The 19,813-nt window shown below is 39.2% G+C and overlaps 1 protein-coding gene across 1 annotated transcript in view; it reads left to right on the forward strand.

Moving 5' to 3' along the window:
- Positions 1-9,985, forward strand: part of LOC143038351 (salivary peroxidase/catechol oxidase-like) — a 21,920-nt gene extending 11,935 nt beyond the window's left edge. The window contains exons 10-15 of the mRNA XM_076207382.1: positions 2,758-2,935; positions 3,390-3,542; positions 5,845-5,954; positions 7,690-7,778; positions 8,368-8,473; positions 9,801-9,985. Coding sequence (XP_076063497.1) covers positions 2,758-2,935; positions 3,390-3,542; positions 5,845-5,954; positions 7,690-7,778; positions 8,368-8,473; positions 9,801-9,876 — 712 coding nt within the window. The 3' untranslated portion in view covers positions 9,877-9,985. The remainder of the gene's footprint in view (positions 1-2,757; positions 2,936-3,389; positions 3,543-5,844; positions 5,955-7,689; positions 7,779-8,367; positions 8,474-9,800) is intronic.
- Positions 9,986-19,813: the final 9,828 nt, after the last annotated feature.

Here is a 19,813-nt window from a genome sequence, read left to right on the forward strand (position 1 = left end):
GGAAGTGAAGAAGCAGGAGGAGGAGAAGGATCAAAAAGAACATAAGAACATAACATAAGAACATAAGAATAAAGGAGACTGCAAGAGACCATAAGGCCTACAATTGGCAGCTCCGTATCCATCACCACCTGTCATCCCCATCCATAAAGTTGTCTAATCATTTTTTAAAACAACTGATAGTTTCAGCGCTTACTACATGGAATCCATTCATCGACCACCCTATTAGTAAACCAATTCTTGCCTATTTCCTTTTTAAATCTAAATTTGTCCAGTTTAACAGCAACTGTGATAGTAATAGTAGTACTGTAGTATTAGTAATATTATTATTAGTAGTGGTAGTGGTAGTAGTAGTAGTAGTAGTATGGTAGTAGTAGTTGTAGTAGTTGTAGTTATAGTAGAAGTAGTAGTAGAACTAGTAGTAGTCTCTTTAAATATAGTGAAGTGAAGGCAACTAAAGAGGGGGAAAGAGATCTTGGTGCAGTGATCGCTTCTGAATCTTTTAAAAAACAATATATCAAAGACAAAGTTAAGGAATATGTGGTGGAAGCTAGGTTACTAGCCAATTTCGCAAGGACTTAACCGCCGGCGGCATATCCCACATTCATATATGGTGTTAAACACAAATGGAATTACATTTAAAGACGGTACCGAACATCACCAAATTATTAAATCCTCTTGAAGAAACCATCAGAAAAGGGCTAATTCCCGGCATCACCAATGGACGGATACCAAACGAACACGAAAGAAAACTAATTGAACTTCCACCAAGAATGGAAGGGCTAAGTATCTCAAAACCAGCTAAACCTTGCCAGCATAGAACACCAAAACTCCCTGAAACTCACGTCCTCCCTGACAATCGTGTCAAAAGATCAACAGAAAAAGATCAAAGTGGATGAAATCAGAGAAATTAGAAGAAACCTGCCAAAGGTCAGGGAAATGAGGCAGAAGGAGCTTCGCACCTTATTAGATCAGCTATCGAATCATATGAAAAGAAATATAGCAACGGCACAAGAAGATGGGGCGTTCAATTGGTTGACAGCACTATCAATCAGGGCAAAGGTATTCAACAAAAACAAAAGAGAATTCAAGGATGCCATTGCTTTGAGGTAGATGGGCATTGAATAGTCTGCCTAACAGATGTTCCTTCGGTACACAATTTGGTCCAAACCATACGATGGTATGCAAGCAGGGTGGATTCATCTGCATGAGACATGACGAGATAAGGGATCTCACTGTCCAAATACTTCGGGAGGTATGCAAGGCTGTGACCACAGAACCAACACTACTACCCCTAGAAGGGGAGATCTTCAGGCACCTAACTTCCAACAGGTCAGTTGAAGATGAGTAAAAGCAGCAACGACTGCAACAGCACTGTAGGAAAGAGGCCAAACGCAGAGTATGGAAGTCCAGTATATTTGACGTTTCGCCCAGCAGGGCTTCTTCAGAAATAACATACTGGACTCCCATACTCTGCGTTTGGCCTCTTTCCTACAGGTCAGTTGAAGCACGAGTGGACGTCAGCGCAAGAGGTTTCAGGACACGGACACAACTTTTTATTTTTTTTTATACGAATATTTGATCCAATTGTCCCCTGTTATACTGTTTAGGCGTCCCACTCCCGAAATGAGACTTAAAAAATCAGGATGGACGAGGAGCGTATACAGAATGTGGACCAAGGATCATGCACTCCGATAACCTTTACGACTTCAGGGCAAAGGCATTCTACTCTCCTCCAGCAGAGGTGGTGGCAGAAAAGAATTAGCAACCAAAGAGCAGCCTTGTGGTGTAGATGAGATGTAGACGATCATTCTCACTCTTAAGATCTACCCCCTAAATCAGCACACATACAAAATCTCGATTTTGAGCAGACTGTAATGGAAAGTATGATAAATGAACAGCTATATTAGGCTTCTTTAAAATTAAGTAATATAGAATATAAAAGGGTAGTCGACCACAGTCACTGGCGAGAGAGGGGCCAATGAACTGTGTCTGTGGGAGACAGATCCTGGCTGCTTTCACCATACTGTATAGTTCCACGAAGATGGAGGTCGTTAAAGAAATAATAATAAAGAGTAAAATAGTAGTAGTAGTTGTAGCACCAGCAGTAATAATAGTATCAGCAATTGCAGTATTATTAATTGTAGTAGTAGTGGTAACAGTACTGATAGTAACAGTGACAGTAATTCTAGTGGACCTCAGTCAAAGAGACAGACACAGTACCATATGTGAACCCTCATACATTCAAAGACTACCAGTTGAAGGCGGAACTGCTTCAGTGAATGAGAAGAATTCATCACCTGCACTTCCATACATAAATATATGTTACTTCCACCTCTTCCTCCTTTCGTTCCTCGTCAATCTCCCTCCACTCTCCTCCACTCCCTCGATTCGAGCTTTCGTCTTGGCCCAAGTCCTCATTCGAGTATCCTGCTAGGTTGGGCATGATATGTATGGCATCACCCAGAGCACATTCAACAAATGAATGAGTGAATAAATAGGTAAACGCAAATACATGTAAGTAAACAAGTAACCAAATAAACTAAAGCAGAGTCCACACGTACAGACTGCATAGTGCAACAGATGTAAGTGGGGAGTCATGCAATGATAAACAAATTTTCTGTGTTTGTCCGTTTATGCTACTCATCACTTTGGAGCCCTTCAGTTAACTTTTGCACCCAGCCTGGTCGTGAATTGAATGGTCTTCTGTCTCCGTGGCTATTCCTCCACGAAATTCCTCTCCTTTGTCCCTCCCCGCAGATTGTTCGACAGAAGCGGGCGGACCTCCGAGGTTCTGCAGCTCAGGGATAACTTCAATACGCCCACGCACCTTTACACGCCGGGGAAGCTGGACGAATTCCTCCGGGGCCTGGCCTCCCAGAGGGCGCAGCGTTTCGACAACTTCGTCACCCGGGAGCTTACCAATCACCTCTTCCAGGTAAGTTGGGTGCCAAGAAGTCCCGTTCAACACTGTTCACGCTCAACCCTTCACCCCCCCCGGTCCTTTCACTTTCCGTCTCTACTCCGCCAAGATCACTGCGGTCATCAAGAACGAAGATTTTGGGGAGGGAAAGGTCAATTACAAACACCTTCTATAGCGTCGTTTAAAGTTGAACGAATATCTTAACGTTGCAATTGGAGCATCTCCTTCCTTTGCTGATTTATCATCTGTTTTCACACCAGGCCTCGCTTGAACCGAAATCTCCCTCACTTGGTTGCTCCTCTCTCCCATTACTTCATCCTTCTCTTTCTTATTTTTCTCCTACTCCCCTCACACACATAGCCACATAGATACACACACACACACAAACGGCCTCACTTGGCACCGGTTAAGACCACTCCCTAAACCACTATCGCCTTGCTTAATCTTATCCACCTTTGTTCCTCGACAGATGGAGAACCACGGCTTCGGAATGGACCTTGTCGCCCTCAACATCCAGCGCGGTCGTGACCACGGCGTCGCGCCCTACAACGAACTGCGGGCGGCCTGCGGCCTCCCCCGAGCCACCGATTTCAAGGATTTGCACGATGTCATCCCGCCTCATGTGAGTGAAGAAGATCCAGGGAAAGGAGAAGGAGGAGGAGGAGGAAGAGGAGGAGGAAGAGGAGGAGGGAAGGAGGAATAGCAACAGAAGGAGAAACGTAATCAACCTAATCATGGGATACTGTCCTTAATTAAGGACAATAGCCTGTGCAATAGCCAGAACAATTTTTTTTGTGTTTAATCGTTGATGATGTTGTTATGGGCTGCAGTTTACCAGCGCTTCTGTGATTGAACGTTTGTAGTCTTGGGGAGTGTCGTGTAAAGTCCGGGGCTTGGTATGATTCAAGGGTAGTCTTTCGGGATATAAATTTGGGTCCATGATTTGTGTGGCTTGATGTTATGGGAAATGTCGCTATTGTTTCAGCTACTCAGGAAGGCGAAAATATGATATGACCATTGATTTGGTGAACAGGGGGAATAGGATATGAAGGTGATCTATTGGACATCACTTTTTCATATTTTGGAGATGGGGTTTGGGAGGTGATTGTTGAAATGTAAGTTTGCCATGAACTTTGGTGTACTCAGTAATTATTCGTCAGGCTTGGGCTTGTGGTTTTTGTTGTGAGGTTCATGAGATTGATCTTTGTGTTGCTGAGCTCGTGCGATTTGTGAGATAAACTAGTGTTGTGCTGATTGTTGGATAGTCTTTTACTGTTCTGATTGTATATGCAGCCATCTCAACAATTTTCAAGTTTGCTCAAGGAAGGAACCATTAGGGTTATGGAAATGGGGGAGCTTGTAAGAGGTGTAAGGGGAAGTGTGAAATGTGTGAAAGTGGCAGTTGACGACAAGTCCACTGAAATAAACACCAAATATGAGGACGGAGCTTTTATTAGTATGTCAACTCGCTTGTTACTGTTTTTTCAAGTACATAGTCGTAGTACACAGGACTGAGATTAAATAAGAGGAACGGGGGAGGGAGGGAGGGAAGGTGGGAGGTAGGAAGGAAGGTAGGGGTGGGGGTAGGGGGTTACTGAATACTAGGAAAGGTTAAGGAGGTGGACCAAATGTCTGGGAACAGGAAAGGTTAAGGATAAGATGGAACAATTGACTGGGTAAAGGATATTAGCTTACAACCGAGGAACAAAAGGAAGAAGAAAACAAGAAGAGTGGGCAATTGTCTAATGAGTATGGACAACGGCCTTGAGAGGAAAAAGGGGAGTTTGGATAGCAACTAGGGATAGCTTAATTTTTTGTTGGCAAAGGGTATCGAAGGAATCAGGTGGGGTGAGATATTGAACATGCAACATATTTTGCTCAATTGTATTGGTTCCTTGTATGATGGCTGTCCCCAAACATTTTCTACGGATCTTGTCGAGCCCACGTACCAGAAGTTCTGCATTCTCCCAGTCCATAAGGTGGTTGCTACTGTTCCAATGTGCAACATACGCGTTGGTGGTGACATCATGGCGGACATCGTATCGGTGTTCTCGGATCCAGGTACGATGTCAGCCATGATGTCACCATCAACGCGTATGTTGCACACAGGAACAGTAGCAATCACCTTATGGACTGGAAGAATGCAGAATTTCTGGTACATGAGCTCGACAAGATCTGTAAAAAAAATTGGAACTGGCCATTATACAAGGCTCCGTCCTCATATGGTGTTTATTTCAGATAGAAGTGGAAAATGGTCACTATAGTGTAGGTCTAGTACAACCGGCCATTCAAATCCTAAGGTGTCTGGTGTGTATAAGGGCAGGTCAATGCCAATGTAGGTCATTGTGTGTAAAACGCTATAGGTAGGTTGTGCAGGATGCTGCCGAGCTGCGCTACCCATCCTCACACAGGGCGACCACTGGGCCTACACCGCCTCCCATGTGGGTGTGGGGTGTGACTACAGGCTTCCAGAGGTCACCATCTGTCCTCACCATCACGCACCATCGCCGGGCAAAATTTAAATTCTTGATAGTGGGAGAGACGATGATTGAATATCAGTTTCAGTTGTTTTCCACTCTCGACATTAGTCAGAGACACCACCTGGAGGCGGTGACAGCAGTTTGCCTTCCTTCCCGTTTTCGAATCACATTTTCTGATATTCCCTTCCTCTTCTTAGGCAAGAGAGATTCCTAGCAGATAAGGAAATCCTAACCCCCCCCTCCTTTCATCGTAACTATGAGATTAATTGGCCTTGTTCCCTTAAAAAAAGGAGTCTTCATGTTTGTGAAGCCTAGGATGCAACCATAAAAGATTCTAACGATAGGACAATCTATGTAAGCGGAGAACCGCTAAAGACCAGGACCCACATCCACCATTAGTATCCAGAGAATTGCTAATTATGATTCCTTCCACCACCGGAACAGGTGGTGTCCATCTTCGCCAGCCTCTATCGCCACGTAGACGATATCGATCCGTTCATCGCTGGCATTGCCGAGACGCCAGTTGAGGGCTCCCTCCTGGGGCCCACTTTCAGGTGAGTTTCATGGATCCTGATCCAACTCCTAACCATGGCCTACTATTGTTTAAATATTTGGTAAAACACGATAAGAGGTGATCTCAGTTAGGAATCAGGACAATACTAGAATACATTAGAAGCAAATGACCGTAAAAACGAAACCGGAGCTGAAGTGAGCCAGTTTTCTGTAGTCTGATTCTAGAGAAGCCTTACTGGTTATGGAAGCTGTATAAATACTTGATAAACATATGTGAGAGATTATTATTATCATCATTATTACTGTTCATGTATTCGTTTTTCAAAATATACTATCACAGAAAACCTACTGGTTATGCAGACCGCGTAAATTACTTGTGGGATATATATAAGTTTAATTTTTCAAAAGACAACTCCTTCAGGAGTTTTCCTGCAACCTGTCACACTGGACAATGGACTGCCCCCCACTTCGTTGGGAAACCTTCAGAGAAGACCGGGGGTGTCTTCTGTTCTGACGGCATGGCCGCCGTCACCCGAACATGCCGGGACACGTATAAGTAGATACACAAGAGGCCTTAGTGGAAGGGTAGTGTGCATGGAGCGAAAACATTCTGGAGGGTTTTTTTTTTTTTTTTCCTTTCTTTTTTTGCTGAGTAAAGTTCTAGGTAAACCCAACAGGGTGTGTACACACACACACACACACGCACACACCCACACACCCACACACACACACACACACACACACAAACACACACACACACACACACACACACACACACACACACACACACACACACACACATATATATATATATATATATATATATATATATATATAATATATATATATATATGTATATATACTGTATATATATATACACACATATATATATATATATATATAAAGTATATATATTTATATATATATATGTATATAGATATATATTGGTATATATGTATATATTCATATATATATATATATATATATATACCAAAGGCTGCCCCCTTCTTATAAGGGTGGTAGCCACCCAAGGTATGCACCCACTTCCACCCAACCACTCCCATCTGTCACCATTTGTTTCCCTTATATCTTAGAGCTCCTCGTAGATGAATGACCATCCCTGACTCCCGCACAATGCCCGGGTCATGAGCAATGCAGCAAGACACACTCCATTAACAGCAGTGACAGTTGCTTCATTTACAGGGCAACCCTCCATACTTGTCCTTTTACGTAGAAACAGAGAAGACGAGAAGAAATCCTTTCGGGCTGCGTCGATCAATCGTCAGTTCACAACTATTCCCCAGTCATACCTATCCTTCCCCCTCACTTCCCTGCTCGACAGGCATTCCCCTTTTGCTCAAGGCTCCCTTCACTCCATCCATCCATCCATCTCATTCTCGGTCTTCCCTTGAGTCAACTCCATGAAGGGAAGATCCAGGATGAGATGGATGAGATGGATGGATGGGGTGAAGACAGCGTAAACATATGTACATACAAAACTACATTACATTCGTTTTTGGTGTTCACCAATTCAAATTCCGCTAATCCCACCGAAAGAACACAGTCCGGTGAGACAATGAAACAAAGAAAAGCATAGAAAATTATATAAGATATTCATAGTTCTATGACAGGTCTGACGCAAAGAATGCAATTCTGACGTGACAATTTTTGACGTAAAACTGAGCAAAGCAAGTCCACGGATACAACGTCAGATATAGGTCACAAATTTTCAAATTGTTTCTTATCAAATATGAGAACTCTTGGGCTCGTCTACAGGTGCATCGTCGGTGACCAGTTTATACGTCTTAAAAGAGGGGATCGGTTCTTCTACGACAACGCTGGCTTACCAACCTCTTTCACTGAGGGTAAGTATCCTTGCTATACTTCTTCCATTATCTGGTGACCCATAAGATGTGGCCGGCAAAACCAGCAGCGTTGCCACGTCTAAACCATCTCCAAAGAAAACGGGGGAGACACATTTTTCTTTATATTTGCATGTATGACCGGTATAATTAAAGAGACTGCAAGCAGCCCGAAGACCCGCACTCAGCTTCTCTATGTAATTCTCTATGAGTGACCTGCGCACCTGGTCGGGAGCCGGGGCAACGTCGCCTGACCTGAGATGCCACATCTTTTCTTTACATGTATAACAATTACTCATATCACCTACCATTTAATGAAAAATCAATATGCATTTAGAATATTCTATGTTAACATACTCGGGGTAGTGAACAGCTTCCGATATATGATGAATGTTTTGATTCTGTACGTGACAACACGGCAGACAACACCTTGTGGGTCACGAGATAATGGAAATAATATACCCTACAAACAACTACCCGATACGTAAAACATTTTTCATTGCTCTTTGTATTTCCATAACAGTATGGTGAATATCGATTTGCCACCTACTAATGCCGTTCCCTACTTACCACAAGCTTCGCATTTCCACAGCTCAACTTCACGAGATCCGGAAGGTTTCGTGGGCGCGAATCCTATGCGACAACGGAGATGACATTGAGCACATGCAGCCACTCGCCATGCGTTCTCCTGTGGGCATGTAAGGATCCGAGCGGTAGAGGCTTTTCTACATACGCTCATGTTTACATTTTTAAGCGTACAAAGTCTAACTGCAGTCTTTTCACACACACAAAATAAATAAATGAAAATAATATACATATATATAAATAATATATATATATATATATATATATATATATATATATATATATATATATATATATATATATATATATATATATATATACATACATATACCAAGGCTTTTTCCCCCTTACTAGGGAGGTAGCCAAAAAGGAAAAGGCATAAAATTATTCCCACCCATTCCATCCCCGAAAATACTCCACACCCTTCCACCATCCCTCCCATCTTAGCACCTCCTAGATGACGGGTCATCCCTGCACCCTGTCCACTGCCCTGGGTCAGAAGCAGTGTACGGGGCAGAAACATGGAACATGAGAGAGGAAGAGAGAAGGAGTTTGAATGTGTTTGAGATGAAATGTCTGAGAAGTATGATAGGGATTACTAGGCTGGATAGAGTAAGAAATGAGGAGGTGAGGAGGAGAACAGGGGTGGAAAGGGAACTGGGAGATAGTGTTGATGAAAGGATATTAGGATGGTTTGGACACATGGAAAGAATGAGCGAAGATTAGTAAAAGAAGTATGGAAGGCAGAGGTGGAAGGAGTGAATATGAGGGGGCGTCCTAAGATGAGATGGATGGATGGGGTGAAAGGGGCATTACAAAAGAGAGGAATGTCTGTGGAGGAAGGACGGGAGAGGACAGAAGATAGGGGTGAATGGAGAGGGGTTGTGTATAGATGATGCTATGATGCATGAGGGGGTGTGGGTGGGGGATGGGGGGTGAGGAAGTATGTATGAAAAAAAATTGACGCAGCCCGAAGGGATTTCTCCCCGTCTTCTTTTTTGCATGAGGGGACGGAGAGGGGGGGTCGCCGAATTTATGAAGCGGCCTTGCTGTGGATGTGCTGTGTCTTGCGACACTGCTTCTGACCCAGAGCAGTGGACAGGATGCAGGGATGACCCCTCATCCAGGAGGTGCCAAGATAAGAGGGAGAGGGGAGGGTGGAGGGGAGTGGAATATATAGGAAATGGAATGGGTGGGAGTGGTTTCTATGCCTTTTACTTTGTGGCTACCCCCATGTAGGGGGAAAAACCCTTTGGTATATGTATGTCTGTATGTATGTACATATATATATATATATATATATATATATATATATATACATATATATGTATATATATATATATACATATATATATGAATATATATATATATATATATATATATGGTCTAAGTCCCTGTGTTGTCTAGAATATATACATTTTCCTACTTTTCTTTCTACAGCAACGAGAAAGTATCGTGCGAAAGTCCCGCTATTCCGAAGTTAGACCTGACGCCCTGGATCAGCAGCCCGCATTGACGGCATCTCGCGACCGGCCCAGGAACGAAACGGTGAAGATGGAAAGAAGCGTGGCCAAATATAGTTCAATAAGAAGAATCTAGATTTAAATTAAGAAAAAAAAAAACAAGGAAGACTTGGAACCCAGTTTGAGACCTCATATGAAAACACACAGATCCCAGGAGGAGGCTATTAACTCCTTTGTGCTCATGCACACCAGTAATTGCAGAAGCGATGCATGCAGTTCAACGAATTCTGCTTCGTGTTTTCACGTGGCTCTACATACACATATATATATATATATATATATATATATATATATATATATTATATATATATATATATATATATATATATATATATACACACATATATACATGCAGGGCTTTCATATCACCGTGAAACAAAGTATGGAAAATTACCACAAGTTTACTGTGGCAATTTTGCATATATATATATATATATATATATATATATATATATATATATATATATATATATATATATATATATATATATATACACATATATATATATATAGATATGTATATATATATATAATATATATGTATATATATATATTATATATATAATTATATATATAATGTATATATATATATATATATATATATATATATATATATATATATATATATATATATATATGTATAAATGTGTGTGCACCCACGTACGAATTTAGAATCCAGGTAAAAAGGTCACAGAAAAAAGTCACAGAAAAAATGTAATATATATAATATATTAACAAAGTCACAGAAAAAATGTAATATATATGATATATTAATTAACAAAGTAAAATGCGACAATTTTGGCACTATTTCTACGTTTTTCTTTAACAGAAAGATTAACGAGTGTTCTCGAGTATTTGGGGTGGTATTTTCAATAAGTAATATAATAAGTGAATTAATTTTTCAGACTGTCAGTATGGTATCTAGCGGGAATAATTCATTAAAAAATTGCTGTGCATGAAATGAAAATTAGAAACACCTACAAATGCATAGGATGGAAAATACTTGTACTTTTATATTCATTTTGTATTTGCACTTTTCCTGTGATTCAGAATTCAGACATTAATACAACCTATATTTCAAAGAATGCCGTTGTAGACTTCGAGAAAAACATGTACCTAGATACTTATTTTACTATTATTCAAAAATAGGCAGCAGAAATGATACAGTTTAGGTCGACAAAAGCCATCCTATTTTTTTGTCTGTATCCAGGGCGAATGATGGAAGGTGTATTGAATAACTAAACCCTATCAAGATGATAAACATTATGAAAATCGAGTATAATCAACTGTCAAAATTGACGTTCGAACTTCAAATAATTTACCATAGCAGATCATTTATTAATCTAAATGATCAATACACACCTAGACTTCTGTAAGCATTAAGAGTGTATGAGAAGATGAACTACCTCACTAAATGAACATTTAATACGCGAAAGAAATATATTTTTAGATTGATAATAGAAATAACATAAACAAGATAAAAAATATACAACTTTCTATTTATATTTAAACATTATTTATTGAATAATGATAATCTTGTCATCTTTTCCGGTTTCAAAAATAAAGTATTGTGACTTTTTTCCTAACGACTTTTGTACCTAGCCAAAATTGTATTACCAAAATCATAACAGGAAGGATACATTTCTGGGATCCCATCTCTCTGTCTGCAATGGTCAAACTGACATTTCATGTTCGAATTTTCCTCTTGTAAATTATTTTAGAAGTTTAATCATGCACAATTTGCTCAGAAAGTCAACCTCAACAATGGCATTGTTGAGATTGTACTGAAGCTTTTCATTTTTTTCTGACAGCATGTTTTGGGTAAGGCACAAATTTGTCAAGTAGAAGTGCAAAAGACATTTTGGACATAATCTTTTTCAATCTCCTAGACTTAAAGATACAAAATCCTTGGGTCCAGATAAATATTTTCATAGTGGTAAACAGTGTAATTATGAAACCTGTGACCAGTTTACGAAAATATCTCAAGTCAATAGACGTTGGTTTTGTGGCTATTTCTTGGGGCATGCAAACATTGTTCCATTTTCAAAAATGGTGATAAATTGTCTGTGCACAACTAGTCCAATCACTTTGACATCAGTTATAGGAAAGATGCTTGAGTCAATAATAGCTTATAGAATCAGAAATTACATTGAGACATATATTGACTTTCGACTATCAGCATGGGTTCACCAAGGGTTAGTCATGTGTAACTAATTTTTTTTTTTTTTTTTTTTTTTTTTTTACACCAATGTCTGCAAGGCATCAGATAGCAATGACAGTTACAATGTTATTTACTACTACTAAATAAAGTCAAAGCCCATGACATAGTAGGAAAAGGATTTGAATGTATTAGAGCATGGATCAGTAACAGAAAACCGTGGGTCAATAAATAGTGTAAAATCTAAATGTGCAAGTGTTACTAGTGGAGTTCCCCAGGGCTTGGTTTTGGGTCCCTCATTGTTCATTATGTACATAAACAAATTGGACAATGGGATTAGTAAATCTGAAGATGACACTAGAACAGGGCATGAAATCAGGTCAGGAGAAGACGCAGAGATACTGCAGGAAGACCTTAACAAATTGTTCACATGCTAGGTGAAATGGCAAATGGACTTCAACATCTAAAAGCACAGTGTCTTAAATGTAAGTGTACAGAACACAGAAAGCAGGTATACCTTAGATAACATAGTTTTAGAGAAAACTGATTGCGAGAGAGACTTGGGAGTTCTAGTGAGTCCTGACCTTAAATCCAGGAAAATGTGCTTTAGCACCAGGAATAGAGCTAATAGAGCATTAGATTTCATTGTTATGATGATTACAAATAAAAGTGCAGAGGTAGTTCTCAAACTCTATCTGCTGTTAGACTCATCCTTGACTATGCAATACAGTTTTGGTCTTTGTCACATCGAATGGATATCAATTCACTAGAATCAATACAGAGGAGAATGACCAAAATGATTATGGGCTCAGAAATTTACCTTGTGATGAGAGTCCTAGGCATTTTAATTTCCACTCTCTAGAAAGATGCAGAGTGTGGGGTAATCAAACAGGTGTTCAAGTGGATCAATGGCTTTAACAAGAGGGATACAGACAAGATCATCACATTAAAACAACAGGGCAGGACTTGTAGTAATGAGTCTAAATTGGACAAATTTAGATTAAAGAAGGAAATAGACAAGAATTGGCTTGCCAATACAGTGGTCAACAAATGGAATAGACTTAGTAACCATGTAACTGAATGCTGAAACTATTGGTGGTTTTGGGAAAAGATTAGACAAATTTATGAATGGGGATGATAGGTGGTAATGAAGATGAAACTGCCTAGTGTAGGCCTTGTGGTCTCTTGCAGTTGCCTTCATTCTTATGGTCTTACATTTTTTGACCAGATGACCAAGTCCAGTCAAAAGATGTCTAGAAGAAAGGGATTATTAGTTCAAAATGTCTTTTACACATCTATTCAACAAATAAACACTTACCCCAAAATATGACATCAAAGAAAATGAAAAGCTTCATTACAACCTCAACAATAACACTGTCACTGTTGATGTTCTCAAATCTTCCATTCAACATGGCCTCCTTCTGAAATATATATATATATTAATATATATTAATATATATATATCTATATATATATATATATATATATATATATATTTATAGATATATATATATATATATATATATATATATATATATATGAAAGAGTGACCACTTGCATAAGCCCAGGTTCGATTCCCAGTACAGTGAGTCCTCCTTATATGGTGATTCTATATCTGGTAAATTCACAGTTATGGTATTTGGTAATTACTACCCTCGATTCTATTTACGGTAAGAAAAATTCACAGATACGGTATCCACTTGTATTTTGAAGAGGAAAGAGCAGGGAGAAGGTACATCTGCCATATCCTATTACATGTTATAATGGGTTTGGTATACGGTAATTTCAATTAGAGGTAAGGTTTTCAGGAACGCATATGTACCATATAACGAGGACTTACTGTATATGCAAAAATATTTTCATGGCTTCTCAACCCTATATTAATAAGCACCTAATCAGTATGAATGATCAAGCTGAATACACTGATTTCAGACTTCATTCACAACTACAGCCATTCCAACATACAAAAAATTACACATGCATTACACACCATACATACAACCTTACCAAGCAGGATTAAGCCACTGTGGTGAGGTAGAGTACGTCCCTCAGGGGACATCATTGCTGTGTCAATGACAGAATAACTTCAAGCATACATTCACACAATATATATATATATATACATAGTCACTGGGAAACGATCACTCATCCTGCTAAGAAATTCTCTTCTCTATAGTTTTTCTAGAGTCAACCACACCCTTGGCATATATCATTCTAGGCTTTTTTTTTTTTTTCTGAATATGAATACCTTGGGAACATGTTCATCTTGTAACTTCCCTTTGCTCATGCACCCTATCCAAATAACCTCCATCCCGCATTCCTCCAGTCTGATTAGATTTCATATTTACATTCACAAAATTGGCTACTGATGTGCTGTTTATGCAACACACAATTCAAGCTCAAGATTCCACACTCATGACCAGACATTTTCTGATGCAAACCATTCTGACCCTATGTAATCAGCTGCTGGCTGGTATCCACAACCCTGTGTACAATGCTAAGAAATGAAAATGAATAAATGAATATATGCATAGACATAAATAAACAAATAAACAGGTAAATAAATAAATAGATATGTGGCAACACCATAGGTGTAATGATAACGGGTGAATGTTCGAGACTGTGTCTATACAACTGGTACTTTCTACGTAATCATTGCTTGAACTACATTAAATTATTCTCTGATATGGAATTGTGCCCAGCTCCATCCCAACTTCCTGGCTGACACCATTTACATGGCATAGTAGCTAAAATGACAATTTCAAACACATATGACTGGGAAATGGTGTCATACTTTGCCAAAATTCATTCGGATAATTTGCATCAGAATACATTTGTTCTCGGCTCTATTTAGATGATGCACAAAATACAAAATACTGTTTCAGTCAAATTCTACATTTCCCTTAACATTCTTGCAATTTCATTCTTGGGCGTAAGTTTGAATGAACAGGTCGAAAATGCAAATTCCAGTAGATAGATATCTAGTATCCTGGTGTTCTGTACATAGTTTGCTGAAGCAAAGATTATATATAGATGAGTGGTGGGTCTTGGTTTGAACTGGGTCTCAGGCCATGGGTCTGTCCATCATTCACCACAATGAAATCGACCAGTATTTACCACAAAATTTTCACAGTGTGCTATGGTATTTAAAAGATTGATATCTGAACACTGCTTCCAATCTATAAATTACTACCATGAATAATGATAATATATCCTCTGTTGTTTTTATTGAAATAAAAGTTTGGTGATAACAAGTAGTTCTTCATTTTCCAGTAACCAAGAATACAATTCTTCACAAAACAAACCTGACTCTTATGCAATGGTGTTTGAGAAATTTTGTTGAATGAGAAAACATAATAAAGTTTTGGAGTTGGGCTTGATGTCCACAATTTGGAAACATGTGGAAAATAACAAAGAAGTAAATCAGCAACCAAATAGAAAACCTTGACATCAGAAAATTGCATGGTCCAGATGGAATTGCAAATTGAATACTGAAAGAATGCATAGAAGAGTTAACAGATAAAATATACAATATAATCAAATGCTCGCTCAAAGAAGGAAAGGTACCACAAAACTGGAAAAATGCAAACATTTTACCAATATATAAAGGCAGAAACAAGGAAAATCCAACTAACTACAGACTGGTCTCCCTAACAAGCACAGTAGCAAAAATATGTGAAAAAGTGATCAAAAGTAGATGGGTTGAACATCTGGAAGAAAAAACTATACTGAACCCAAACCAATTTGGATTTAGACAAGGAAGATCATGTACAACAAACCTGATCTGCTTCTATTTGAGACTAATAGATATAATACAAGAGAAGGATGGATGGGCAGACTGTGCCTATCTAGACCTACAAAAAGCATTTGATAAAGTACCACACAAGAAATTTATAAGAAAAAATAGAATCAATAGATGGCATTGGACATAAATTATTAGAATGGATGGAGGACTTCCTGACTGGGACAAAAATGAGAGTAGTGGGAAGAAATGATAAGTGGTGTCCCACAGGGGTTGGTGCTGGCTCCAATCATGTTTGCCATATATATAAATGACATGGATGAAGTTGAATGTTACATGAATTTCTTCGCAGATGACACAAAAATACTAAAGAAAGAACAGAAGAGAACTGTGATTCATTACAATCAGACCAAGTAATGGACTCAAAAGTGGGAAGTAAACTTCAATATCAAGAAATGTAGCATAATGGAGTTTGGAAAAAGTAAAAACAGAATTTAAAAAAAAAAAAAAATTGGTGAAGAAGAAATAAAAAAAAAGTGTACTCAGAGAGGGACCTAGGACTAATAATCAGCAAAGACATGACACCTGATAAACATATAAACAAAATAGTCGGAGAAACCTTCAACCTATTAAGGTTAATGAAAGTGGCATTTGACTATTTGGATGAAGAAATTATTTAAAAAATATTAGTTACATTGATTAGACCAAAACTGGAATACGTAGCAACACTATGGACACCAAATACTAAAAAGAATATAAGGAAATTAGAATACAGAGAGCAACGACAAAGTTGGCACCAAGTAATGGACTCAAAAGTGGGAAGTAAACTTCAATATCAAGAAATGTAGCATAATGGAGTTTGGAAAAAGTAAAAACAGAATTTCAATTTTTTTTTAAATTGGTGAAGAAGAAATAAAAAAAAAGTGTACTCAGAGAGGGACCTAGGACTAATAATCAGCAAAGACATGACACCTGATAAACATATAAACAAAATAGTCGGAGAAACCTTCAACCTATTAAGGTTAATGAAAGTGGCATTTGACTATTTGGATGAAGAAATTATTTGAAAAATATTAGTTACATTGATTAGACCAAAACTGGAATACGTAGCAACACTATGGACACCAAGTACTAAAAAGAATATAAGGAAATTAGAATACAGAGAGCAACGACAAAGTTGGCACCAGCTCTTTCCAAATTAACATATGAACAAAGATTATCCAAATTGGAACTACCAACACTGGAGCAGAGAAGAGAAAGAGGTGATCTACTATCTATAGAATCATGAAAGGAATGGAAATCCTTGATAGGAATGATTTACTAAAAAATGACAATGGAAAAACAAGAGGTCATGAAAAGAAACTCAAAAAGGATAACTATAGAAGAGATCTGAAAAAGAAAAAAAAATAGCTTCCCACGCAGTGTTGAATATCTGGAATAACTTAGATAAAGAAACAGTGTGTGGAACTACTATTCGATTTAAAGAAAAAACTTGATGGTGAAAGATACAAAGACGGGTCACCACGAGCATAGCTCCCTTCCCATATAATACAACTTATGCTTCTCAAACCAAACACAACACTTCACTAACGGACCCATACATTTGTGCATAACATCCATGCTGAGAGGGCAGTCCTTGACATAAACCCATGCATCCTACTTACTCGTTGAAACCCAACACTCCATAATTCTACCATCAAACAACAGACACTGGATAAATTCAACCACAAACCACCATTTTCATACCATGGAAAGAAAACCAGTACACTTATATGGCTGTCTCAACTTCCTAACTTATCCAACACAAAGCTCCTAACCCCTTTTCAATAACACCACCTTATTTGACAGATTTTTGTTGGCTCATTGGGCAAAACTATTCTATTCAGTCTAGGTCAATCCCCCACCCCCACCCCATGCAGAGCAGTTATTGTAGTTATGGACTTGTTTGCCAGAACTTCCATCCTTACAATCTTGCACAGCTCCCATGCTTTATCTTATATACTATACATCTGTTTAGATCAGAGACTTCCATACCAAGGGGGACCTCCCCCTCTAATTCTGGCTAATCTATACATGCATATTTGTTAAATTATCAAACAGTGGTCCACCTATATATCAAAAGCTTCTTCCTCCATATAAAGGGATACCCACCCAGGGCAAGGACCCACCCTACTCCCATTAGTTTTCTTTTCATCTTAGCTCCTAGTGGATGAAAGGTCATCCCCCATCTCCAATCCATTGCCTGGGTCATAAGCAATGCAGCAAGATATACCACATCCACAGCAGGGCCAGCCACTTGTTGCCCACCTGGGTTAGACGAGTGTCATGTGGAGTGCTAAAAAAGGGAATGACAGTTATAATGGATTGGTTAGTGTGTATAGTTGAATTTTACAAAGGATAAAGATCAAATGTGAATGTAGTAAATTTAGAGGGAAGAGTTTATAGAGTGTAATTGGAAAAGCATAAAGGAAGCTGTTAATTGAAAGGATTAGGAGAGGCACAGATGATGTAATTGGTATGGAACAGTGTTGGTTTAGGAAAGGTAGAAGATACATTTATCAAATTTTTGTGGTACAAAAGATTTGAGAAGATTTTAGCAAAAGGTAAAGTTGTTTTTTTTGGGCCTTTAGCAATTTTGAGAAAGCTTAAGATATGGTAGATATAAAAGCATTATGGGAGGTATTGCCAAATTATGGGATAGGGAGAAAGTTGTTGAGGGCAATCAAAAGCTTTAACATGAGTAGTAGAGCTTGCTAGGGTTGGGAAAAGTAAGAGCAAATGGTCTGAGGTCAAGGTGTGAAGGTTCAATGTATACATGGATAGAAGTATTGGAGGTACATTCAAAGGTGATGGGCTGAGGATTAGATACGGTTGAGTGGAGTGAAGTTGGAAGAGAGCTAGTTGCCACCTGATGACACTGCACATGTGGCAGGGTAAGAGGAGGGTCTTAGGTAGTTGATGATGAACTTTGAGAAGACATGCCATAGGAGAAAGTTGAAATTAAATGTGGGTAAAAGCAACATGATGAGATGTACAAGATGTAAGAGTGGCAGTAAACTGGAGGTAGGTTTTCACAGAGAAAGGTTAGAGGAAGTGGATAGCTTTAAATATTTAGGATCACATGTGGCAGAGAATGGAGGAGTAGGGGTCAAGGTAAACTTTAGTGAGGGAAGCAAGTGAATACCTTGGGAGATCGAAAAGTGTCAAGAGAAATGTATATCTGGGCTTGGATACGAAGACATGACTGTATGAAGGGGTGATAGTACTTACAACAGTGTATCATCACCCTCATAAAGAAACTGCCTAAGCCATTTTTCGTCAATTTCTGGATTTTTTTTTTCCCCCTCTAAATCAATTTTTCATTGCTCCTTGAGGTACAATTCCCAATGTTTAATTTAGTGTCTGAGTAGGTTAAAACTACATTAGGAGGAACATTACGTACATACATATACATACATATACCAAGGCTTTTTCCCCCTTACAAGGGAGGTAGCCAAAAAGGAAAAGGCATAAAATCATTCCCACCCATTCCATCCCTGAATACACTCCACACCCCTCCACCCTCCCTCTCATCTTAGCACCTCCTGAATGACGGGTCATCCCTGCACCTTGTCCACTGCCCTGGGTCAGAAGCAGTGTCACAAGACACAGCACATCCACAGCAAGGCCGCTTCATTAAATCGGCGGCCCCCCCTCTCCGTCCCCCCATGCATAAAGGAGAAGACGGGGAGAAATCCCTTCGGGCTGCGTCAAATTTGCTCACACATACTCCCTCACCCCCCATCCTCTGTCCTCTCCCGTCCTTCCTCAACAGACATTCCCCTCTTCCCCAGAGCCCCCTTCACCCCATCCATCCACCTCATCCTAGGACGTCCCTTCATGTTCACACCCTCCACATCTGCCTTCCATACCTCTTTTACTAGTCTTTCTTCACTCATTCTTTCCATGTGTCCAAACCATCCTAATACTCTTTCATCAACCCTATCTCCCAACCCCATTTCCACCCCTGTTCTCCTCCTCACCTCCTCAT

The sequence above is a fragment of the Oratosquilla oratoria genome, chromosome 24 (assembly GCF_046742065.1).
Source record: "Oratosquilla oratoria isolate Oo_2021 chromosome 24, ASM4674206v1, whole genome shotgun sequence".
NCBI lineage: Eukaryota > Metazoa > Arthropoda > Malacostraca > Stomatopoda > Squillidae > Oratosquilla > Oratosquilla oratoria.